Source organism: Coccinella septempunctata, chromosome 5 (genome assembly GCF_907165205.1).
Source record: "Coccinella septempunctata chromosome 5, icCocSept1.1, whole genome shotgun sequence".
NCBI classification, from domain to species: domain Eukaryota; kingdom Metazoa; phylum Arthropoda; class Insecta; order Coleoptera; family Coccinellidae; genus Coccinella; species Coccinella septempunctata.
The window spans coordinates 8,136,740-8,163,079 of NC_058193.1; the positions used below are offsets into that span (position 1 = coordinate 8,136,740).

Sequence of the window (26,340 nt, forward strand, 5' to 3'; positions counted from 1 at the left end):
TACTTTGAATCTTGTTGCTAAAAACCTCGATTTTTGATCCACTTCACCCCGTTTGTCGGTACTTGTTTCCATGGTCTGTTTCGGGAAAGGGGCCAGCGATGTCGATAGCTACTCGTTCCATGGGGGATCCAAAGTTATATTGCTTCATTGGTGCTTTTCCTTTACCATAAGGTCCGTTAGCAGCAGCACAAACCTGGCATCTTCTACACCAATCTTTAACGTCCCTCTTACAATTTAGCCAATAAAATCGCTGCCTGACTTTTTCCAACGTCTTAGTTATCCCGAAATGTCCACCTGAAGTTCCATTATGTAGTCTGGTCAGAATGTCTGTCACACGGCTCTTCGGCACAATCAACTGCTAAGTTCCATCTTCATTTTCCCAACACGTTTCAGAAGACCTCCATCAATCATCAACGTTTCCCATTGTGCCCAATACGACTTTATATTCTGGCTCAGTCTGGATACTTCTTCCCAAGTAGGTCGTCTACCGCTCTTCTTCCAACTTAGGATTACTTTGAAGTCGTTATCTTCCTCTTGTGCACTTTGAATTTCTTCAGGTAGCCAGTCGTCTTCGATTACGGTGGTCCGCCTTAAATCGATCTTTTCTTCCAGGCGCGAACAATGGCTGCAATTTTCGGGACAAGGTCTTCTTGATAACGCGTCTGCATTGCGATGACTAGTCCCCGTTCTTTGTTCAGTGTCGAAGTCATACTCTTTCAGCCTCTCAATTCATCAGGCCACTTGTCCTTCCGGGTTTTTGAAACTCAGGAGCCATTTCAAAGCAGCATGGTGCGTTCTTAGTAAGGATTGCCTTCCGTACAAAAATTTGTAGAAATGATCTACGGACTTGATGACTGCTAGAAGTTCTCTTCTGGTCACGCAATAATTCCGTTCTGGTTTGGACAACACCTTGCTGAAGTACCCGATGACTCTTTGCTGCCCATCCTGAACTTGCGATAGTACGCCCCCAATGGCTGTATTACTGGCATCGGTGTCGAGCACAAATTTACCTTCAGCCCTTGCGTAACTCAGAACTGGAGCTGTGACCAGAGCCTTTTTCAATCGTTCGAAGGCTTCAGCGCAATCATCGGACCATATGTACTCCTGCCCATCTTCCGTCAATTTCGTCAGAGGCTTGGCAACGTTGGCAAAACCAGATACAAATCTTCTATATTAAGTGCAAAGCTCTAAGAAGCTTCGCAACTCACTCTTGTCTTTCGGTATAGGCCATTCCTGCACTGCCTTGATCTTATTCGGATCAACTTTCACACCTCCATGTGAAACTACGTGCCCTAAATATTTAATTTCTGTTCGAAACAGATTACATTTTTTAGGACTTACCTTTAGGTTGGCATCACGAAGTCGCTGAAAAACCTTGGACGGGTTGTGTAAGTGATCTTGGAACGATTTTTTCACTACTATCACATCATTCAGATACACCACACAAGTTTTCCAGGAGAACCCTCTCAATATTGTCTCCATCAGACGTTCAAATGTGGCAGGATCATTGCATAGACCGAAAGGCATCACTTTTAAACGGCCACAGGCCCGTTCCAATACCGGTGGCAGTCTTTTCTTTGTCTTTTGGATCCAAGCCAACCTACCAATATCCACTCTTCAGATCCAAGGTGGAAAATCAACGTGATCCCGAGAACATAGATACATGGAATGGACATTCGGTGCTACAAATGAATGTTTTCTAGTACAAACATTCGATGTCTCTCTGTCTAGCGCGACACTAAGGCAGTGGCGTTATATTGAAAAATTTACATACTTCCTATCTATTCGTGCTGAAAATTGATGTGACAATGATGTCAGAGTCAACTGTCTCAATTGTGATTGGCGACACTAATCAACTATCTCACGCCAGTCTTAGGAAGGTTTATTTTCCATTCCATGTATCTATGTTCTAAGCTTCTCACCGACCCCTTTTAGTTTTCCTGCCGTGACTCTTTTTCTATTTATGGACAGTTTCTCTTGAAATGCCCACTTCTGTTGCAGTTCCAGCACACAGTAACCTTTTTCCTAACTTGTGATATTTTGCGGATTTCTTCTCTGACAATGTCCTCAATAGATCGATCTTTCGTGTTCATCCCATGTTTTCCCACCATGTAGTCCCACCAAAGCTACGCAACAGCCACGCTACAGCGACACAATTTGAACAAGTTTAAATCGTGTCGCTGTTGCGTAGCTTTGGTGGGACAACGCCCTTACACGAAGGTGTCCTCTATGAGACGCTTGCTTCGCTGCCCTTATTTCCAAAGCCTGGGCTTAGGCATAATCTATGATTCGAGGGCGTGCCTGTCCCAGGGCTTGTTTTATTTCACTATCCTTTATCCCATCCACGAATGTCTGGATTGATAGCTGTTCCAGGAAGCTATCTGGAGCAGATGGCTAAGCCAGCCTGACTAATCTCGCTACATCAGCTTCAAACTCCTGGAGATTTTCCCCTGTTTTCTGCACTCGGTTCTATATTTGTGCATGGTAAACTTATGTAAGAACTTCGTAACAGGCTTGTTGACTCTCCGGAATCGTTTGCAAAATGTTGAGTGCCGTTCCTCGTAGAGCTATTATCAATGCCGTGGCTTTTTCGTTGTCGTTCCAATTGTTCGCCAGGGCAGCAGCTTCAAACTGTTTTTGACATGTCGACCAGGGTATTTTGCCATCAAAAGTTGGAGGCTTGATCTTCATGCTACTAGCTTCGCCGTTATTTTCCGCTTTCGCTGTGCTGTAGGGTGTTGAAGCCAGAATATCTGTTCTGTTAGACATTCTTTTCAAGGAATCTATCAATTTGGAATGATTTTCAATTATTCCTGCCATTTCTTCAAATTTCCCATTAACGTCATCTTAAACATTGTCAAACTTTTCATCAACTCTTTCATATATTTTGTCAAACTTTTCATCAACTCTTTCATAAACTTCGTCAAATTTTCCGTTCACTATATCAGACTTCTTGTCTACTTTATCAAATTTTTCATTTGTGGTTTCCAGTTTCTTATCCAATTTATCTGTAAGTTGTCTCACCACATCATTACAATTTTCCTTAATCTGGTCCATTTTCTCATTCAACTTAAAGAGTTCTCGTCTATTTTCTCATTCAATTTTCGAGAATTTTCTTCCATTCTTTCGTTCATGTTACTCAAAAAGTCCATTACCGCTTGAGTCTCCATCGCGTTCTGTAGTCTTGTGGTCACTGGCATGAACTCCAAATAACCGAAAATATATACAGGGTGGGCTTTTTAAAACGAAACAGACGAGACAACCATCTTAATTGTTGAAGAAAGTAATTACCAATAATAATTATTTCGTTGTCTAATGTTGACAATTAACGGTTACCATTGTAAGCACAGAATGAATTAGTCAAATTATTGATGAACCCAAACTGATGTACTTTCCTAGTGCACTGTGTATCTTTTCAGTCAATTTTTTTTTTGTTTTTGCTCAGTACCGTGATAGGTCTGTAGTTTTCTACTCTACTATGGTCTGCTTTTCCCTTTGGAATAGTGATGAGTATTCCTTTTCTCCATTCTCTGGGGAAGGCCGAGTTTCCAAGCAATAGTTATACCGATGTGGAAGATTCAATTGGAAACATAGGAGTTTCAGTATTAAATTCGTATAGGCTCGGAGTGTTGTTGAACAGTGGATAAATCGAAACCTCATCGAATAAACGGCTGGTCTAGTTTAATGCCAGTTTGTAGTGGGGATGCTGGTGCCAGAGCGCAACGAAGCAACGATCTACGATCGAATCAAATTAGTCAGTCGTAATCCAAACTTGGGATGCGATAGACTATAGACCATACTGTTTGGAAGTAAATTAGATTCCGTCCATTGAATTTGTCATCTTCATTTTCCCATATTTCAGAATTTGTTTTTGTTTTCAAATTTTTGTGCAAACACTGTAGCAAGGATGAGTTTTGGTGCGCGAGTGGTTGGCGAGGTTTGACTCGAGAGTGTATGCGCTTCGTCTAAACTCAACTTAAGGCCGGTTCTAGGCCATATAATGATATATAAATTCTTCTTAGGTCTTTCTTCAGAGACGAAGACTTTCACTACAGAAATTACAGGAGATATAGCTGGTCTAAGGACCAAAAAGTCTACTTCACATTCTACTCTTATAGAAAGAGGTGTTGGTAATTGGGAAAAACATACGAAAGGAATAGGAGCTAAGTTGCTTCTGCTGATGGGTTTTCAACCAGGAAAAGGTTTAGGCAAGGATCTTCAAGGTATAGCAACACCTGTAGAAGCACATTTAAGGAAAGGACGAGGAGCTATTGGTGCCTATGGTCCAGAAAAGCAGACAAAAACTGCGCAACCATTGGTAATGTTTATAATTGATTAATTTACAGTAAGAACCGCTGGTCACTATGCTAAATTCAGTTCTGAAATATTATGTTAGCTGCGAGCGTATCTAATTATATTATTTTTATTTTTATGAATACAAAAAGAGAAGAGGCCGTAGCCTATAAATCTCAGTAAACAATATAAATCAATGTGTGAGTGCAGCAAAAAAGATTTACAATTAGGGTGTCACAAAAAAAAAACAAACAAAACATATTCTCCTGTAAAAAAAAAAACAGTAACACCATAACACATATCAACGTCGCGCAATGAATCGATTATAACTGTTCTTGAAGGAGTCAACCGACGGAGCACAAACAACACTTTCCGGCAGAGAGTTTCACAAAGTAAAAACGCGATTGCTAAGGAAGAATTCTCTAGCAGAAGATTTGAAGTTCTCGCGATGAAGGTTATATTGGTGTACTCGCAAGTTGTTAATGTTCAATGGAAATAGGTTCGAACTCACGGCCGAACAACTTGTGAAGTGCCCAATATGTAACTATTAAGTCACCGCGAGTACGTCGCGACAAAAAACTATCCAGACTGAACATTTTAGCGTAAAAGGGACGCTGCCAGGCGTAGGGTACCCTCGTCTCACGACGCTGAACCGACTCCAAGAGGTTTTGGTCTCTGATCAACTGTGAACACCACACCGAGCCAGCATGTTCAAGAATTGGGCGGATATACATGGTATAGAGCACTTTACAAACACCGATAGAGCAACCAGGAAAGGCTTTTCGAATCATATAGTAAACCTGGCTCGCCTTTTTGACATAACTCCTTATGTGAGAAGTCCAAGAGAGGTCATCCGAAACGATCACTCCAAGGTCGCAAATCTCAGATGCAGAGGTCACCGGAACACCATTCAGATAGTAGCAGGTTTTAGGATTTGTCTTTCCAATATGAAGAACTCTACACTTGCTTATATTCAACGGAAGTAGCCATGCAACCGATCACACGTATACATGATTCAAATCAGCCCGGATCAAATGTGACAACAATGACCTGCCATGAATTTTCAAGTCATCAGCGTATGATGAAAATGAATTTGATAAGATGTCCGGGAGGTCAGCAACATAGACCAGGAACAAGATTGGTCCCAAAACAGATCCTTGGGGAACATCACTGGAGGCAGTTCTAAAAGAAGAAGCAGAATCACCCACCTCAACGGAAAAGACCCTATCAGACAGAAAAGATTTTATCCAGGCAAGTAACTCCCGTCCCACTCCAAAGTGCTCCAGCTTATGTAAAAGCCGCTTGTGCGGGACTCTATCGAAGGCCTTACCAAAAGAGAGATAGATGATATCCAAGGGGATGTTGGAATCAGTTAATTTGGTCCACTCATCAACGCACTTCAATAAACAGGTGATTACTGACCTACCGGGTACAAGAGAGAGAGGCCGCGCTGCACCTCTCACTCTCACGTTATCAGCACCAGAAGAGGTGGAGAGATTAAGATTAATAAAGATTAAGAGGAGAGTCCAAAACGGAACGTACGTACTCGACCCCGACAGTTATGCTCTCGATGGAATCAGCAGTACCCGAGGAAGAAATGGCGGAAGAGGACCAGCTTGTTCCGGGTTGAAGGTACCAGCAGAATGATCCGCTAAAACATCTGCACACTCGCGGCTATCAGTACACTGGACGCCTGAAGAGTTCCTCACTAGAGGGACAGAAACCTTGGAGTTGGGAGAGGACATGACGAATTTATAGAATCTCTTACGATTGTTGGGCGGAATCAATGATTCGATATACGTGTTTTTGGACTCCGTCAGTTTGGACTTCTAATTCGTAATTCTCCTGAGACCTGCGACGAAGATAGCGTTGCCACAAACCTCTCTTCCTGCGAAGCATAGATAGTACACTGGAGAAAAACCAGGGATTTGTCGGAAAGTGATTCACCGTATGTTGTGAGGAATTGTCTGATATGGCAGAATTAAGGATAGTAGAGAAATTCTCCCAACACTCCTCAACATCGCCCCACAGTACAGATTCCCAGTTGACCTCTCGCAGCCGTTCTTTAAGCGACTCATAGTTGATTTTAGTATAACGCTTGTGTTTACAAGACTTGTGGTTGAGGTTCTGGAATTGAAGCTTAGCAGTGATTACACAGTGGTCCGAACGGCTAATTGGGTCAATTTGTGAATATGTACTGAGTTTAGCATAGTGGCAAGCGTCTCTTAAATATTTTAAATTGGTGATGTGAATGATAAAACGTCTTATGATTCTTCAAGTTCAATAATTTTAAACTGTTCACACAATACGGCATGGGTATGGCTTACTATTTTCAGAATTATTATCGCACAATGGTAAATGTGATTATAATTTGAGATATACTTTCCAATTCTAAGAGTACATTTAATATTTATTCTTTTATTATTCATTGATTTTGTGTGTGAATTGATCAAAGAACGAAAAACGTGAAAACATCAGGGGAAGTTACAGTGAAGTTTTCAACAAATGCTAAATTTTGTTTCGTTGTTCATTTATTTTTGATTGGTTCATAAATAAATATTTGTAGCATTTGAGAACTACAATTTTTTATTTTTAGTTACTGGACAATAAAATTTCAAAACAAGAGAGAGGACAGGAACAAAATGGTGAATCAAAATGGAAAAAAGTTTCCGAGAGTAGATCAAGATACTATTATCGAAGTGTTGATGATGTTATCGAAAAAGGTAAACGTCCTGGAGCTTATAGAAATTCAGGAATAGCAAGGTAAAGATGACTTGACATGGTTAAGGAATATGTTATTCTGTTTAATGAATATTGTTGAGTTTTGAACATAATCATGTGCTTCAACAAATAAAAGCAGCTTCAACATTTCAAATCATAAGAACCAAATCATAGATTAATCTATGAACCAAATGATGTCATGTTAATTTCGATTCAAGTACCAGATCTAGCGAAGAAAACTCCCACATTTCACGTTATTCGCAAGCTAGCTTATAGAGTGTCATTATTTCTTAACCTCAACCAGAATTATGTAGGAGCTAAAAAAATATTCTCAAGAAATTAATTTCCACTGAGTTATCTGTGGTAACAGAAAGTCTAAAATATTTCCGGTTACACTATCACCTTCGTTTAAATAGCGTGCCCAATAAAATCATAATATCACTGGTATTCCGAAGATTTCTAGAGGTACATATTTGGTCATTCATTTAATCATAACAAAATCACACTGTCATTTCTTTGCATAAAACTCCATCAAAATGAAAGGTCCATAGAAAATTGTATTGAATACATTGGAGAATTAATATATTATGAGAATGATAACATCAAACTATTCTGTCTTACGGCCGTTTTCAATAAACCTATCTATCCATTGTTTCACCTACTGAAGATGGAAAAACCATCTAATTTCGTTTCTATGATCTATCTGTAGATATATTTTAGGACGGATACCAATGGTTACCAATCGTCAGTGAAACGATGGGATGGATAGATAGGTTTATTGAAAACGGCCGTAAATAAATAAAGTGCTCGGCTTCCTTTGCGATCTTTTCTCGGCAGAAGAATTTATAGCAAATTTGCATATACTTTTTCAAAATTTATTTATTATATTATTTATTTCATTTTTACTGAAAGGTATAATTATGACAATTTAAACTAAGCATAGGAAAAATACCTCAATGGAAAGGCCGCTTAAGAAAAAAAGAAAAAAATAAGGCAGTTTATAAACTCACCGATAAAATTTCTCCGAATTCTTCACAGAAATTGTTCGAAGTGATCACCATTAGTTTGATGGGCACAAAGTCTTGCCCTGCGTAATAACGAAAAGTTATATGCAGGAAATATTCACAAGCATTTTCAACGCGTTCTCTTAGTTCGTCCGCACTATCCACCTCACCGTCACTGTACACTTATGTTTGCAAATGACCCCAAAGGAAGAAATCACAGGGGTTGAGATCCGGGGAGCGTGCAGGCCAAGTATTGGATCCACCACGTCCTATCCACCTATTTAGGAATACATTATTTTAATGATTTCGAACGTTTTTTCGTAAGTGGGGTGGTGCTCCATCCAGTAACAACCACATTCTCTACCTAATATTCAGACTAACATCTTCTAGTAATCCTGGAAAATTGTTCTGGAGAAAATGGAGAACGTCTTCACCTGACATTCGTGGTGGTAGAAAAAATGGCCCAATAAGCATTCCACACAGAAGTCCGATCCAGACATTTATGGAAAACCATTGCTGAAAATCTTCTTCTGATAGCGTGATGATTTACTGTAGACCAAACATGGGTATTGTGGAAATTCTTCACTCCATTTCTTGTGAAAGTGGCTTTGTCAGTAAACAGAATGGATGTTGTTAGATATTGGTGATTCGAAAGCCACAGGCAGAATTCTGGTCTTCTGGTTAGAGTGCTTGAACTTTCTGGAAATAGTAAGGGTACAATTGCTCTTGTCTTAGTCTCTTCCAAACTCTACTGTGGCTCACTCCGACGACCTTGGCTATGGATCTAGTACTAGATTCGTGCAAACGTCCAGTATCCCTTCAACTTTTCAGCAAGTTTATGAGCATCCGAGGATTTCTTAACGGAAATCGTCTTCTGTACAACCTGCATGGCGCACTGGCACTCTGTTTGGATTCACCATGAATTGAAATCATGTCAACAAATTTATTGTTTGAGTAAACGTGAGGCATTTTTCAACTACTTTGCGACACTCCGAAAATTCACAAAAATCATACGCTGACTCTGACGGTTTCTAGTATACTGACCTTTCGCCGGCACAAGCATACGCATAAATGTATGGTTTCGGTAGTGCGTCGGATGTATGCAGTGGCTGCATATGCAATCACCAAGCTGCAGTCACATTCTGTGACTGTGACTGTAGCATTGCATCCGAAGCACTATCGAAACCATACCATAGCGGGCATGGAGATCCGGAGCAGGAATCTCTCAGATTTTCGAAACATTCAGCTCTGGTGAATAGTTTATATAAACGATTTTTGATACCATGACTTATTTCGAGGAGTTCTATTACCTGTCAAAAAAAAAGCCTCACCTTTGAGAAAACCCTGTATATATAAGGGTTGGTTTGTGCTGGCCGTTAACTTCACAATGAACTTAGAAGTTGAAACATTGAATTATAATGTTATGGTTTATAGTTATCCGTCATCTTATTCCTGTAGATAGAAAATCTCAAATGTTCTCAAGTTCAACGTAAGAGAATAGTTCAAGTGTAAGGCAGCCAATAGGATGCAATCATTCATGCTGCATGTGCTCTGCCTTTACCTTCACCTACCTGCAGATGCTAGTGTGATAGCTAAACAACGTCGTGGTTGAATGTTATTGAAAATTATGTAATTCAGTTTTTAGTACAATTGCGGATTTTCATCGAGTATCAGCCACATACATTCATTACATGAATTGAATTCCGCACGTTAGTGCTTATCTAAAGCGTGACAAAGCCTATTGATTTTGGCCAGAATCGGTCCAGCCGTTCTTAGGTTTATTGAAATTTACCAGAAAGTCAGGTCTGGGCATTTTCCGAACGAATTTTATTTCAGGTTAAAAAAGAGAAAATTAAAAATTATTGTACCTAATTGCAAAATGTGAATAATTGATGAAGATCTTTCTTTCGGGTCGTTAGTCAAAAATCACTATTCATTGAATTGGTAATGGTAATTTCAATAATTGAGTTGAGATTGCGGTTTAGAGAAAATGGGTATTGGCATGTATTTTTTTTTTCAGTGAACTTTCCAAAGTGAAAGTTATTGATATGACTGGGCCCCAGCAGAGAATACTAAGTGGGTATCATGCTCTCAGCGGTCTGAGGCCCCCTCCTGGCGTGGAGCACTTCGAAGATGTAATCCATAAAAAATGCTCCAATTTCGCATTACCAGAAATACAACATAATGTTGATTTGTTGGTAGATATGACTGAGCAGGTGAGTCAGTTAAAACATTCCCTCACAGCATGAAGGAATAATATTAATATATTATCATACATAATGAAAGCATGAAAAGGACATAGAAATGGAGTAATTTTGAGAGCACTGAGAATACATTACCTTTTGCGTTGAACTAGTTAAAATTCAAACTGCACGTCTCTGTATCCTGAAAACCAATTCTCTTCCAGCACAGTTGCAAAACACTGTAAAATAAACCATAAAGGCGGAAGCACATTATTAACACGCGACGCGAGCTGACGAAACGTGATGCGTGTTGAGTCGAATCAAATGTATTGTTTTCTATAGACCAGAATCATACTATGAACACCCGACGCGACGCCACGCGCGTACAATTTTCGCGTCAGCTCGCGTCGCGTGTTAATAATACGTTTCCGCCTTAATAAGTACGTTCCCAGATAAAAAAATGAGAGTGCCCTCAACGCAAAAATATTTTTGCTAAGTGCAGATGTCAGGTTATCCACGTGAGCAAGAATCTAGGTTAACACATTCGTACAGTACCTTATTGGCCCAATCAAATGGTCAAGCTGAGTGTTTCAGAGAGGACATTAAAGAAATTCAAGAGGGAAGCACATCGAGATGAAGCTCATATTCAAGAATTTTTAGTTGAATACAGGTCGACACCAGCCCGATCAATGCTTGATAATAAATATCCAGCCGAGATATGACTGGGAAGAAAAATTAGGTCCATATTTGATCTTTTGTCACCATATTGTAACGTTTTCTTCGCTGAATTAAAACGTCCAAATGATTAACAATTATTTATTTACACTTAATACACTTATAACTCACAAACTAACTATTACACTACTATTTATTTCCACTAGTCGCTTGCACTGTGAACTATAACTGTACTTTCCTACCTGCTCCTCCGCTGGGCTTATATAGGCACCGGAAACATTTCCGTGGCATTCGCGATTGTTCCAGAATAAAGCGACCGCTCTGGTTCTCGAGAGGTCCGACCGCAAGGGCCGGACTGGTTACACTGTCCCCTCCTTAAGCCTGTTCTGTCCCAGAACAGATTTAGTGAATTTCTCGTAGGACCGTGGCGAAACCTGCACTCATCACCATTCCTACAGTAGCCTTTCTGATGGAAGTGGCACTCCACAGTTTTTCTAGGCTCCTTGGTTTGCTTTGGGTTAAAATTGCATACTAGGATCCGTATACCAGTCTTCTGAAATACCACCTCCAGCATGCTTCGCACAACCCGCCAATTCAGCTGGTCCAGTCCGCAAACGAGCTTGGGAACAGCTAATTTCCTAACTCCGAAGCGTTGAAGGTCTTCTTTTAAGCTATGCAGTGCCGTCCATAGATTCTGATAGGTTGGCTTCTGATGAGAATGTTGCTTAGTGACTATGTAATAAATGAACCGATCTCCAGCCTTCAATTTCAAAGCTTTTCCAATTCTTGGCTGCTGTCGCAATAGTTCTTCCTGCCGTCCAAATTTATTTTTGAATACTCTTGCTATTCCTTTGCTCATACGAAGGTCCTTCGCTACGCAATGAGCGAGAAAGTATTCTTCAGACACGGTAAAGAGGTCTTGATGAACTTCCTGTGTGACGCCGAACCGTGCAACGCGTGTCTTACCATCATCATCATCATCATCATCATACAGCCAATTTCACGTCCATTGTTGGACATAGGCCTCCTCCAAACGTCTCCAGTTCTCTCTGTCTCTGGCTGTTGCAATCCAATTTGTCGCTATCATCTTTAGGTCATCCGTCCATCGAGTGGGAGGTCTGCCTCGGCTACGTTTATCAGCTCTTGGTCTCCACTCCAACAGTTTTTTTGGTCCATCGCCCGTCGTCCAATCTAGCAATGTGGCCAGCCCATTTCCATTTCCGTGTAGTGATTCGTTGTATAATATCATCTACTCCAGTACGTCGGCGTATCTCTTCATTTCTCACTCGATCTCTCAGGGTCAGGCCAAGCATCGATCTCTCCATTCGCCTTTTTGCTACTCTTAATTTTTCTGCGGTTTTCTTCGTTAAAGTTAGTGTCTCTGCGCCATAGGTCAGAACCGGTAATATGCATTGGTTAGATAGCTGTCCATTTTCGTGGTCTGATTGAGCTGCCTATAGTCTACAGAGAATCTAGTAGTTCCATCCTTCTTCTTCACTAATACTACTGGCGATGTCCAGGGGCTATCGGACGGTTCGATTATACCTTCTCTCGCCATGTCTTCAATAATCCTTTCAGCTTCTTCTCTTTTTGCCAAACGAAGACGTCTAGGATGCTGTCGGATAGGTTGTGCATCACCAGCATTGATTTTATGCTGCACAACATCAGTCTTCCCTGCTTTTCCGTCCGTAGCAAAAACGTCGGAGAACGTTTGAACCAATTTTCTCACTTCGAGTAGTTGGTATCGGTCGAGCTCTTGACATTTGGAAGTGAGGAGGGACACCAGTTCTTCAGAATTCCTTTTGCGATTTTGAGACTTCTGCAGTACTTATCCCACCCGAAATATGGTACACAGGTACACCACGTCCAATCAAGGTATCCTTCTTCAGGGTGACTGGAAACATGTTGACATCGAGCAATCGGATGGGAATGCTGTCTTTTACCCTTACCAAGGACTTCCTAAGTAATAGTCCTTTAGCTAATGTTGTATCGTGACAGGGCTCAATTACTCTCACGCAGCCACTCCTCGTTACATCCTCACATGTACCAGTCACTATGCCTTCAGTTCGCCATGGCAACGTGATGTCCTCGGTCAGTCGAATACGATATATCTTGTCCTCCACATCATTGAATGGAATCTCTTCACTTCCTAGCCGAAGTACATCACTCTTCATATCCAATTGGCATCCAAGCTTCTCAATAAGGTCCAATCCCAGAATAACTTCTTCCGTGATTCCAGCTACCAGAACTTCGTGGCTAATTGTTGTGTTTCCCAATTCAATAGTGGAGACGATCGATCCATAAGTCGGTATTTCTTGTCCAGACGCAGTTCGAAGTTTGATACTAACTGGGCGAATCTTTAATCCTTCAGCAATTTCTGGACGCACAATGGTTTTGGTCGAGCCAGTGTCTACCAGTATTTTCACACTTCTATTATTTATCTTTCCTGGGAAAATTATGCTTGATAAATCCTTAGACATTATTCCTCGGATTATCACTTCGGGGTCATTTTTGGCATGGGTCGATTTATGCCCCTTATCACCGACCCCCTTTAGTTTCCCTGCTGTGACTCTTTTTCCAATTCTGCACAGTTTCGCTTGAAATGCCCACTTTTGTTGCAGTTCCAGCACACAGCATCCTTTTTCCTAACTTCTGATATTCTGCGGATTTCTTCCCTGACAATGTCCTCAATAGATCGGTCTGTTTCTTGGACTTGTCTTACATGAAGGTGTCCTCTATGCGACGCTTGCTTCGCGGCCTCAATTTCCAAAGCCTGGACTAAAGCATCATCTATGGTTCTAGGGCGTGCTAGTCTCAGGGCTTGTTGTATTTCACTATCCTTTATCCCGTCCACGAATGTCTGGATTGATAGCTTTTCCAGGAAGCTATCTGGAGCAGATGGATAAGCCAGCCTGACTAATCTCGCCATATCAGCTTCAAACTCCTGGGGATTTTCCCCTGTTTTCTGCACTCGGTTCTTTATTTGTGCATGGTATACTTGTTGTAGATGAGCATCGACATATCTCATCTGAAGTTTCGATGTAAGAACTTCGTAACAGGCTTGTTGACTCTCCGGAATCGTTTGCAGAATGTTGAGTGCCTCTCCTCGTAGAGCTATTATCAATGCCGTGGCTTTTTCGTTGTCGTTCCAGTTGTTCGCCAGGGCAGTAGCTTCAAACTGTTTTTGATATGTCGACCAGGGTATTTTTCCATCAAAAGTTGGAGGCTTGATCTTCATTCTACTACCTTCGCTGTCATTTTCCGCTTTCGCTGTGCTGTAGGGAGTTGAAGCCAGAATATCTGTTCTGCTTGACATTCTTTTCAAGGAATCTATCAATTTGGAATGATGTTCAATTATTCCTGCCATTTCTTTCGATTTTCCATTTAAGGCGTCATAAACTTTGTCAAACTTTTCATCGACTCTTTCATAAACTTCGTCAAATTTTTCGTTCACTATATCAAACTTCTCGTCTACTTCATCAAATTTTTCATTTATGGTTTCCAGTTTCTTATCCAATTTATCTGTAAGTTGACTCACCACATCATTACAATTTTCCTCAATCTGGTCCATTTTCTCATTCAACTTACAAGAGTTCTCGTCCATTTTCTCATTCAATTTTCGAGAATTTTCTTCCATCCTCTCGTTCATCTTACTCAAAAAGTCCATTACCTCTTGAGTCTCTATCGCGTTCTGTAGTCTTGTGGTCACTAGCATGAACTCCAAATAACCAAAAAGCGAGCGATGTTGAACCTCACACCTGACACCAATGCAACATTTTCTTCGCTGAATTAAAACGTCCTACTGATTAATAATTATTCATTTACAATTAATACACTTATAACTCACAAACTAACTATTACATTACTATTTATTTCGACTCGTATTTATTTCCACTAGTCGCTTGCACTGTGAACTATAACTGTACTTGCCTACCTGCTCCTCCGCTGGGCTTATATAGGCGCCGGAAACATTCCAGTGCCATTCGCGATTGTTCCAGACTAAAGCGACCGCTCTGGTTCTCGAAAGGTCCGACCGCAAGGGCCGGACTGGTTACAATATCCTGCATGGAAGCCAGTTTTACAGAAAAACTATCCACCGCATCTTGGATTTTGTATACAGAGCGGAAGACTCAAGGATGGTAAAATGGATAAAAATATACAATATACATGTATACACATGGAGGAGCCAAAGTGAACATTTTCGTGAGAGGACCCGAACATAGTAAAACTCGAGGAATTTTTTTTTTTGACCAGTATCAGGGCGGATTCACATTCGAACCTTGCCAAATAACCAATATAGGCAGAAAAATCAAATGATATATGTTCATGGCTTCTGGTAGAGGACCTATTGCTGGATCATACGGTGAGGACCTATAGATGCCGGGATGTAAAGGCATAGCGGGCTTTTCGTGAGTAATGAACAAACTCAGTCGATCGAACAACATTTCCTCGAAAATCTCACGAAATTCTCGGGTATGAATCCTGAAAGCAGACCGAAAGTACCACGGATGCAGCACTCAAGACAGATACTGGAGACGATGAAATCTCTGAATTCAGTACTCCTTAGACATCTTGGAAATGTTGACACACTCGATGAGTTGATTGATATTGTTTATACCAGAGCTGCTACATTCTGTGAAGTCCATGGCAAAAGAATGGATGGACACGAGGCTCAAAGATTGGATACTCCTCCTTAGAAAAGACGCCTGGAAAATAGGATCATTTCATTAAGGAAGAAAATGGGTGAACTCCATACTTACCTGCATTCACTCAATCCATCAACCAGGGTGATCAAAGCTGCCAGAGAAACGGCCTCCGAGTTCAGAATCAAACGGAAAGATCCAGAATATAAAGAAAAAATCTCAGTGCTCGGTGATCACCTGAAACAAAAAATTGAAGCGGTAGGCGTCTACGCCGCTATAATGAGAGAGTCAAAAGACACAGAAAAAATAAATTGTTCTATCAAAATCAGAGAATGTTCTTCAGAAACCTCGAACAAGGAGATACCAAGAAGTGTAATCGACTTGAACTTGGGGCAGCTGAAGAGAATTTAGGTGAAGTTTGGTCTAAGAAAACAACGTACAACAAAAATATGCCCTGGATACAAGAGGCTGATCCAATATCCCAATATTTGAAATGGGGGAAATCGACATCACCGGGTCTGACATTGCGGACGTCCTAAAGGCATGCGCACAATATAAAACAGCAACATTATGGTCCTCAGTGAGATTGTGCGCATGACTGGTTGAGGCGGAGCGTGGGAGAGATGATACAGATCAAAATCAATGATACAGTTAACCATAGGTCTGCAAAAAATTCACAATCGCTAACATCGTTACTGATGTTTTTCGTATTTGATGGCCAGTAATTTCGAATATAATGAATCACTTAAAGAACAAAGTATAAAGAGTAAATCATAAAAATTGAAAGTGTACACGATTACCATAGCAGACCTTTCAGGGTGGAACCAGGACGAGAGACTCAACCAGTATCATGGCTTACCACTGACCGTTGAACCGTATTTCAGAAGTTCACATCGTTTTCTGGGGAAACTTCAGGGTCCATCCTGGAGATCATGTTTATTCATTATTTTGAAACTCGACAACAGTAATTATTCATATGTACGTAAGAGGTGAACATCAGAGTTGTCTTGAAAAATGAAATAAACTGATTCGAATAAATGAGGTGATCATGAGAGAACAATAAATCATTATTCATTATCGATGAGAAAGACATGAGAAGATTTCAATTCTTGGGATACATACCGATTTCCAAGTAAGAAAATCTAGAGAGATCTGAAAATCTAGTTGAGGTGTGAAATATAATAAAATATTTATTCATGATGGAGGTGACTCAAGAGAAACTGTAAAAGGAGCAGTAAAAAATGAGAATCATCAACATTTTTTTTGTAGATTTTTCATAAAATCGCACGTGGACACATTTCATTCATAATGAAATCATGAAAAGGGCATGGAAACGGATTAATTAATCAATTTCATTCGATAAAACCGTTTGTGAGAACCAAAAATAAAATTTTTTTATGGTTATTCAACAGCCTATACCAAAAAACGGTAAGGGAAAAAAGTGTTTCTTTTGCCCTCAAGAATCTACTGTTGAAATATTTGTACGATTCGAAGATTCACCATGTAGATGAGTATCGGCTTATTTTTTACGAGATCGACTCAAAAATCTCCAAGATCGACCGGTCGATCGCGATCGACAGTTTGAGCACCCCTGTTCTAACAGATTAATTTGGGGTGCGATATATACATTATAAAGTTATGCTCAAAACACGCCTCCTTATCTCTTTCTGGTACAAGTGGATCTCCAATCACGCGTCTTGTATCTTCCCCTTTATTCTTTAGTATGCTCATAACATTCACGAGCAATCCTTTTTGCAGGAAATAATTCATCTCGATCGAAAAAATAGATGTAACAAAGATAGGATATCAGCTTTAAAACAAGAAGAAGAATCATTGCATAATTTACTTGAAAATGAAGACGGCCTTCTGCAAAATTTACAGAATGTAATGGATATGGTAGACAAATTGGTGGACCCCTCACAGAGCTTCTCACTAGGACAAGTATCTGAGATGTTTCAGGAGCTACAGGTAATTTCTTGACTCTTTTGTATTTGTGTAATATGAAGAGGTGAAATAAAACATTGATTGATTATTATTCACTGAGCCATCTACCTCGGACTCACCAAACCTTTGACTTGGCAGTTTAAATACAACACGATATATGACTTCATTCAAGTTTCTTTATTTTGATTGAAATACCGCAAGCTCTAAGACTTTATTTATGATCCTAAATTCAATGCGCTTTTTAAGCATACATTTAAATATTCAGAGTGATTCACGCAAGCCCAGAACAGTTCGTCCTCTTTATTTCAAATAGAACAACGTGTTCATTTTCACATTTTTTTAAAGCTCCTCAACAATCTGATATGCATGATCTATTATGTATAATACTGGGTGAAATAAATAATTTATTGCGCGTTATATAATAATTATTTCAAGAACAAAGTTTATGCAGTACAGTCGGTGAGCATCGCAGACCTGAAAGGAAGGATAACTAACTTTAAACCAAGTTAGAAACGAGTTTTACAGGATACTGTTGATGCCAAGAAGGGGCGAAGAAAGGTGACCCCGTCTCTAGGATAGGTAGAAAACGGAAAAATAATTGGGGTTTGCTTAGTAAGAAATTTTCGTAACGCCATCCGTATTCAATATAAAGGGCGTGGAAAAAAATATTTCTCGGAATATCGATTTATTAATTATTTAGATTGATTCGATGACAAGAGTGAAACTCATATGTGCTCTGGGTTACAGTTTATTCAAGACTGAAAAGACGAACTTGCATGTGTACATGTGTAGATAAACATATGCGCAATACATTCCAATATAAACATTTTTTTTTAACGTTTATTGCACAATATACAATCTACTCTTATAGGTATTAAGTAATTGTGATAAAAGAGACTACATGAGAGTGAAATGTCCAGTGACATTTCTACTCGTTTTGCACTATTTTAGTTTAGCGTTGTGGAAGATCTTCGGGCCATGTCTTCTTCAGTCTTCTGATGTGGGGTCCTTTCAGGTAGAGGTTTTGTATCAGGTCATTGGAGTGACCTTGTAGTCGATCTCGATATCTGGCTGATGCAGATTCTATAACGTCGTTGATAAGGGATCTGTAAGTCTTCATGCAGTCGCTGGTTAGTGACGTACCATGGTGCATCCGCTATTAAGCGGAGAGTTTTGGACTGGAACCTTTGAATGATATTTCTTCTAGATGGCTTCGCGCATCCCCACATTTGTATGCCGTAGGACCAGATTGGTTTGAGAGTCGCCTTGTACACTGTCAGTTTGTTCTGCATGGTCATCTTCGACTTTCTTTGCAAGAGCCAATACATCTGTCGGAGCTTCATGTCTAGTTGTTTCCTCTTTGCTTGCACATGTTTCTCCCATGTGAGCCGTTGATCAAGATGCATACCTAGGTATTTGACTTCAGTCTTTGTCGGTAAGGTGACTCCATTCAGAGTTACTCTTGGCAGTCGTTGTGTCTTAGGGTGAAGACTACGTTAACTGATTTGCTCTGGTTTAAAGTTATTCTCCATGTTTTGTACCAGATGCTGAGTTGGTCCAGGTGTTCTTGGATATTTGTGGAGGACACAATGGGGTCGTTGTCGGACGAAAGTATTGCAACGTCATCAGCAAATGCGGCAATAGTTGTGTCGGGAGTTGCCGGAAATCAGCAGTATAGATTAGGTACAAGAACGGTCCTAGTACACTTCCAGATTTAATTGGGAAATACCCAGATAGTTCGTTACTGGACTTTACAGAGTAGTATCTGTCAGAGATGTACGATTTCAGAATGAGGTAGTAATTATGGTTTAGGTTCTTCTTGAGCTTGTATAATACGCCTGCATGCCAGACTCTATCAAACGCCTGGGAGACATCCAGGAACACGCCGTTGCAATATTGCTTTCTCTGTAGAAAATTTGAGATGACGTTGATTATCCTGTGAGCCTGGTGTGACGTTGACATCCTTTGTCGGAAGCCAAATTGGTAGTCAGGAAGAAGATCTGTTGTCTCATGGTCTTCATGTATCCTTTTTAGGAGTATTCTCTCAAATAGTTTTCCAGGGATGTGGAGAAGACTTATGGGTCTGTATGATGCAGGTGAGTGCTCGGGTTTGCCACTTTTGTGAATCATCAATAGATGGGCATATTTCCATGTGGTCGGGAAGTAACCCAAATTCAGCATGTGGTTGTATAAGGTAGTTAAGAAGACTATTGCTTTTTTCGGTAGGTTTTTCAGGATATATGCAGTTATTAGGTCATGGCCAGGGGCCTTCTTATTTTTAAGTTTGCGTATTTCGTATTTGACTTCCTTAGGATTTATAGGTTTTATGAGAAGTGATAACTGGCAGGGTGCATCTAAGAATTCTTCGACATCAATTTCGTATCCAGGTACTGGCTTTGGCTCTTCAAATACGGTTGATAGGTGCACTGCAAAGGCATTTGCTTTTTCCTGGTTGGATCGTGCCCAGCCGTTCTCGGTACGTATTGGTGTAATGGATGGTGTTGGTCTGCTGAATTTTTTTGTGGCTCTCCACAAGCTGTGATCTGTGGTAGTCAATTCTTCAGTATAACGTTCGAAAGAGGAGTTTTGTACATCTCTTAGAGCTTTGGTCAGGTTGCGTGACATACTTCTGTAATGACCGCTGCCAAACACCCCTTGCTCTCCTTTTTTCAGATATTAATTGCCGTATGTGTAGAGGAATGCTGCTATCATTGGAGGTTTCTCTTCCGGTCCAGGGGGTAGCTCGCCATGCTGCTTGTTGTAACGTCTCTGTGAAGTGTTGTACGGCTAGATCAATCTCAGCTGGCTCTTTCATAGAGAGGTTATTATCCAGTTTTTCTATGACATATTCTTTGAATTGCTCCCATCTAGTGAACTTTGTAGACAATTTGGGTGGGGAATTTGTTATTATAGGCTGACTGTTTAAGGTCAGAACAACAGGTGAATGGTCAGAATCCAAGTCATAACTGGACTTGATGTCATAACGCCGTTGCCACAACTAGTATCCATTTTTATTACGAAAATGTTCAAAGTGATTGAAAAAAGAGAAGACCGGGTTTCAGGAAGTGCTATTTTACATTCAGGTCCGCTCATTCAAATAGTTACCCTGCTATTCTAAAATCCACAATACGTCAGACGGTTGCGAACATATTCAATGTAAGTGAATTTATATAATGTTTCATCTGAATCTAAAGCACTTATATTTTAGCTGAATATTTCCACAATCAGAAAGATTGTGAATGAAGAGGATGACTAAGAATTTCCTTCTATTGGGAGACCCAAAAAGTGGCATTTGAATAATTTTATGTTTGGGTGAATTAATGCAGAAAGTTACTACAGGATTTTCAATGATTGTCATTGTAGAATAAGTTCCCCAAAAATTGATTTTTCTATTTTTCATTTGACTAAATACATAATTATTATTATTATATTTCAACTTGACTTGAAACTTCCTTTAATTCTTTTTACTCATATTGATGCAAGATGATTTTTGTTGACGAATTTAACAGTCTTGTAATTATCTGTTAATTCCTTCGGGAGATACCCATTCCCAACCACTGCATCATATGCATTTAATCTTCGGGTTAATATTATTGAAATCTACAACTGATGCAACGTATTCCATCTTTTGCTAAAGAAGATGCCCAACAATTAACTCTCCTCAAGCTAGTGCATATTATCAGTCAATTTTCTTCCACAGCAAAATAAATATGTTTGAAAACTGATCACTTGTATTTTCCATGCAAATAACTAGATTTCAATCAGTTTGTATAAACGTCAATTATGTTCGTCACATATTTTCGACTTCATATTTTTCGAAGTGATTTGACATTGTTGAAATACGTTATTACTGAGTCTTTTACGTAGAACGGACAAATTAGCGCTGATTTAAAACTAAAAAATGTTTTGACATTTTCGTGCTATACAGAAAGAAATCTGTCAAATTTCCATGGCCAACCGAGTGCTAAAATAAAAGTGAATGGAGTATAGTATAGATATTGATTGAATTTGCTTAGTCCGAATATTATCGCTTATCCCTCTTTTTGAAATTGGGAATATTTTCTCTCAGATTGACTTAATAGACGAGAAGCGTATGGCAAGGGTTTTCCACTTTTGCCTTCCATAACGTAACTCAATATTGCACCTAATAAGGCGATCTGACTTTCCTTACCCCATTTGAACTTAACCTCCTTTCAATAGCGAATATAATGAATATAAAGTTGAAGACAAATTTCTTACAAATCTACAATAATAGTTAACTAGACTTAAAAAGTTTTGTTGAATTATTGGGTACTGGACATTTTTCAATTGCTCCAATTTTTGAATGATACGGTTTCTTCATTGTCAAATAATGTGACCTAAATATTCAATCGACTTCTCGAAAAATATGCACTTTTCTCTCGCTAGAATGGCTAGAATGGCAAGAACTTGTTTTAGCCGTTCAAGGTTTTATTTTCTATTTTACCTGTTATTGCAATATCGTCCTGCAATACTACAACAACTTCGATACCGGTCAGCAAAGATTCTATTTTTCTCAGGAATATTTTAGATGGTGGTGGTGCACCAAATGGCAATCTGATAGCGTTTTCTATTGGTAAAACTAGTGCAGTGCGAGTGCATATTTTGATGTCACTACAATAATTCCAATGCATCTGAAGCTAGTTTTACCACCGCAATTCGCTATAATAGCAAATTTCATTTGTAAAACTGGTGCGTATTGAGAGCATATTATGAAAACAGTGCAATAACTTCAAGATATCCTAATTCACATTTGATGTTCTGTGATCCAGTGCAGCACTAGTTTTACCAATAGAAAACGCTATTGGAAATTTGAATAGATCTATATGAGTAGAAACTACTACTAGCTTAGAGGATTCTTCGTCTAATAAAAGTTGCAAGTATGCATTACAAAGACTAATTTTTGAAAATTCCTGACCTCCAAAATTGGAGGACCACCGTTATTCAATACTAGTTACATTTTCTTCCTTGAATTTTTGAAAAACATAATAGTTCCAAAATAATCTGGTTTTATGGTTTTAATTGATAACCATTACATGTTAAATCATATCACATTTGATTAACTCGAAATTTTAAAAATTTCACTCATAACTTTTCGATATGGCTGATGAAATGAAAATTTTTTGTTCTCGATACAAATATCAACAATAAGTGGTTTGATGTTTGTATGATCATTCAATGTGAATATTGTATCGAAATTGTCATCAAGATAATTATTCTGTTGTTTTTTACTACTATTCTTTTTATTTTTTGATGGACACATTGGTGCTATGTGCCCTTTTTTCTCACATACGTGACAATTACAATTGCTATAGCGTCATTGCGCAGTTGCATACTTTGCAAGGTGCACGCTGGTCTCGTGATGCCGACTTCTTCGGTGACGATGACGAAATCTGCTGACCATTTCTTTTGCGCAGTTGGAACATTTGACCTTCCAGTTTGGATGCAAATGGCGGACTTGAACCTTTTTGCTTCATGTTACAAGCTTCCTTATGACTGCAACCTTCGTACCTTCGAATAATATGGATTCTGCTTCCTCAAATAGACGATCTCGGATGGGTCCCTTTTCTAGCCACATAATGAATAGTTCTCGCAATACCTTTTGGAGTTCTTCGGAGAAATTGCAATGGACGGCTAGACTGCGGATGCGTGCTGCCCAATCTGTTAAATTTTCTTGCGGTGATTTTACTGCTTTGTAAAATTGGAACCTTTCTGCGAAATCACAGATTTGACTCCCACAATGTTTATTGAAAATTTCAATCAGATCCTCGAATGCAATTGATTCTGGTTTTCTGGGTAGACACAGGTTGAAAAGTAGTCTGTATGAATCTTCTGATAGTATATTCAGAAAAACTGATCTCTTCATTCCTTCGTCCATAATTGAGTTGGCCTCGAAAAAATTTTTCAGGCGTGGTTTGAAAATAGACCATTCGTTTTTGTGCACGTCGAATTCTCGAAGATGTCAACGTGGACATTGGTGGGTTCTTTCCATCCGCGTGTGAGCATAAACTTGAGATTATTCGGCTAAATTTAGGTTTATATTCGAGGACCGGCTAAAGTTCGATAAAGTATTCATCTGCGTCAGGGAATTTCGTCTTTAGCCGACTAATGTGCACATTATACAAAACGGCTAAAAATGTTTTCGATGGACACGCGGAGGGATGATGTCAAGGAGAAACTCTTTGGTTATGATAAGAACGAGGTTCAATAAAGCATGTATTTTGCATTTGCTGAGTTAAATTGAACACCTGATTGAACCTGAAACTAGGCGTTCCAAAGCAATTGATGCGAGAACTCAACTTCTTATAGATCTAAGATACTATGCAACTTGTGGATTTGGTGGACTGTTATAAATCTACAGTGTGGCGTATAATACAAAGGGTAACGACAGCTATTGCAAGCCTAGCTAAGCAGCAGATTAAAATGCCAACTTCCCAAGAGTTTCAGCAAGTTGCTCAAGAATTATATGAAATTGATGGTTTTCCGAGGGTGTTAGGAGCTATAGATTTAAGCCATGTGCTCAGCATGGTGTTTCATGAATTCTGAAAACATTATATATATTTTTATGTTGTCGAGTGAGATTATTTATTCAGAGAAAGGTCAGCTCATATTGTTTAATAATTGAATAAATTACATTATATTCTGACAAGGATTGTCTAGCTTTTTGCTTTTTATTATCATGGAAGGTTTTCAAATCTTTCACTGTTCTAATCCCACTTGTGGCGACAGCATTATATACAGTACATATTTTCTTCCATGCTTCTTCTTTTGTGGGCTCAAAATATAGTGCCTGTCCTCTTATCTTCTATATTAGACTGATACCTGCGAAGTAAAATATACTGTAAACTAAAGATGAAATAAGCCCTAATAATTATCTGATAAATAAGAATTATATATTTCCTGAATCTACACTGAAACATGTTAACATCAATGAATGGAATTAATGAATCAAATCATATTATGATAGGATACTTACTGTTGAAAGAGATGTAATAATTTACTCTTTTCTTCGGCGGTGTAGTTGCAACCTCTTTTTATTTTCGTAGCAATCATATTATGTAAATTCTACAATACAACACCGTCAACAGAACTGACACAACAAATTCATTAGGTTCATAGCATAGATATGATTTTTGCATTTTACAAGATTTTATTAGTTACACTATGGTTTGTACACTAGAAATGCCATTTCTCGGGAGAAATGTCATAATTCTTTTAATGAATTCATTACCGAAACATTAACTAATGGAACGAGAATTATTGAAAAATTAAGTTCTTGCAACAGGCATTCAAATAATGAAAACATCAAATTTAAGGCACTATTAATTAATGCTGATTTAATGGACTCCTTGCAACTGGGTGTTAATGAATTATTTTCATCTGTTCAGGAGATTAATGCTCTTCAAATCGAGTCTAAGTTTTTTTAATCAATTCACATACAGAAGTGAGATACATACAGGGTGTGGCGTAATGAATGGATAATATTGAGCCTGGGGGTAGAGGACTCTATGGCGGTTCAGAAAAATATATTTTACGTTTAGTAAAAGTACCTTGGTTTTCGAGATATTGGAGATTTTCGAAAATTCAAGCGAATTACACCCTTCGCCACTCGTTTTGCAGGCAAGACTCCAAATGAAGGAATTTTTTCAAACTGTTTTTTGGATAGTATTCCTGGATAGATGATCTATCGAATGTAATTCATTATTTTTGAGGCGCATGAATGGTTTTTCATGAAAAAAAGATCTAACTCAACTTTTCCGTTTTGCTAATTTTTTTTCATAAGTTCAACCTAGCGTGGTGTAAAAAATAATATGGTTACCTGAGAGCCAATGCAAGAAAAAACATACCAGTTTCATTGAGATTCCGAAATGGTATAACTCTCTGAATTCTCAGCATTTAATACAAAATAAATTCCTATTGCAATCAGTTGAGGCCTAGTTTAATGTGAACAGTGTTTCTAAAATTTTTATCAGCTAAAATGAGAAATGCAAGCAGAATGAAACAATCGTCCATGAGAAGGTATAGAGCATTTACTGAAGCTCATGGTGGTCTCTTAGAGAATCTTTTGTAATATTTAATTCAATGAAACGATACTCATTTTAAAATTGTTGATATCTATGCAATAAAGCTATGATTCATTAGAAAGTGTAGACTATAGAGCATGTATCAGAACTCATGGTGGCCAATTTAAGCATCATTTGTGATTTGTGAAACTTTATTCAATGAAACGATATTTTAAAATTGATATTTTTTCTCGTTTTCTTTTATTTTTGAACCCCAACGTTGTGAAATCAATATTTTCAAGTTAATTTCAAGTTATGCATTAAATTTCAGGATTTTTGTAACAAGGGTCTGGACTCAATGTAATAAAAATTACCTAATTTTCAGCTTTTTTTTTTAATTAAAAAAGTGCTAAAATTCACTTCGTTACTTGAAATTCGCTTAACAACTATTAACTTTATAACTATAGGGCTTAATAATGAAAGAATACGGGGGAAAAAACCAATTTTAAAATATTGTTTAATTGAATCGAGTTTCACAAAAAGTGTTCGAAGTGTGCATCAGGAGCTGTACTAGATGCTCTACAACTTCTTATGAATAATTGCTTTATACTGCTTGCAAGTCTCATTTCAGTTGTTAAAAATTAAAGAAAAAGGCTTACGTCAAACTCTGCCTTGACTCATTGTAATAGAAATTTATTTTGTATTTAATGCTCAAAATAGAGTGACTTATACCATTTCAGAATCTCAGTGAAACAGGCATGTTTTCTCTTGCTTTGGCACTCAGGTAACCATATTATTTTTCACACCACGCTGGGTTGAACTTGGGAAAAAAAATAAGCAAAACGAAAAATTTGAG

The 26,340-nt window shown here is 38.8% G+C and overlaps 1 protein-coding gene across 1 annotated transcript in view; it reads left to right on the forward strand.

Moving 5' to 3' along the window:
- LOC123312834 (septin-interacting protein 1) overlaps positions 1-26,340 on the forward strand; it is a 100,042-nt gene that overhangs the window by 20,014 nt on the left and 53,688 nt on the right. Inside the window, exons 3-6 of the mRNA XM_044897352.1 lie at positions 4,023-4,318; positions 6,890-7,056; positions 10,039-10,234; positions 17,278-17,487. Coding sequence (XP_044753287.1) covers positions 4,023-4,318; positions 6,890-7,056; positions 10,039-10,234; positions 17,278-17,487 — 869 coding nt within the window. The remainder of the gene's footprint in view (positions 1-4,022; positions 4,319-6,889; positions 7,057-10,038; positions 10,235-17,277; positions 17,488-26,340) is intronic.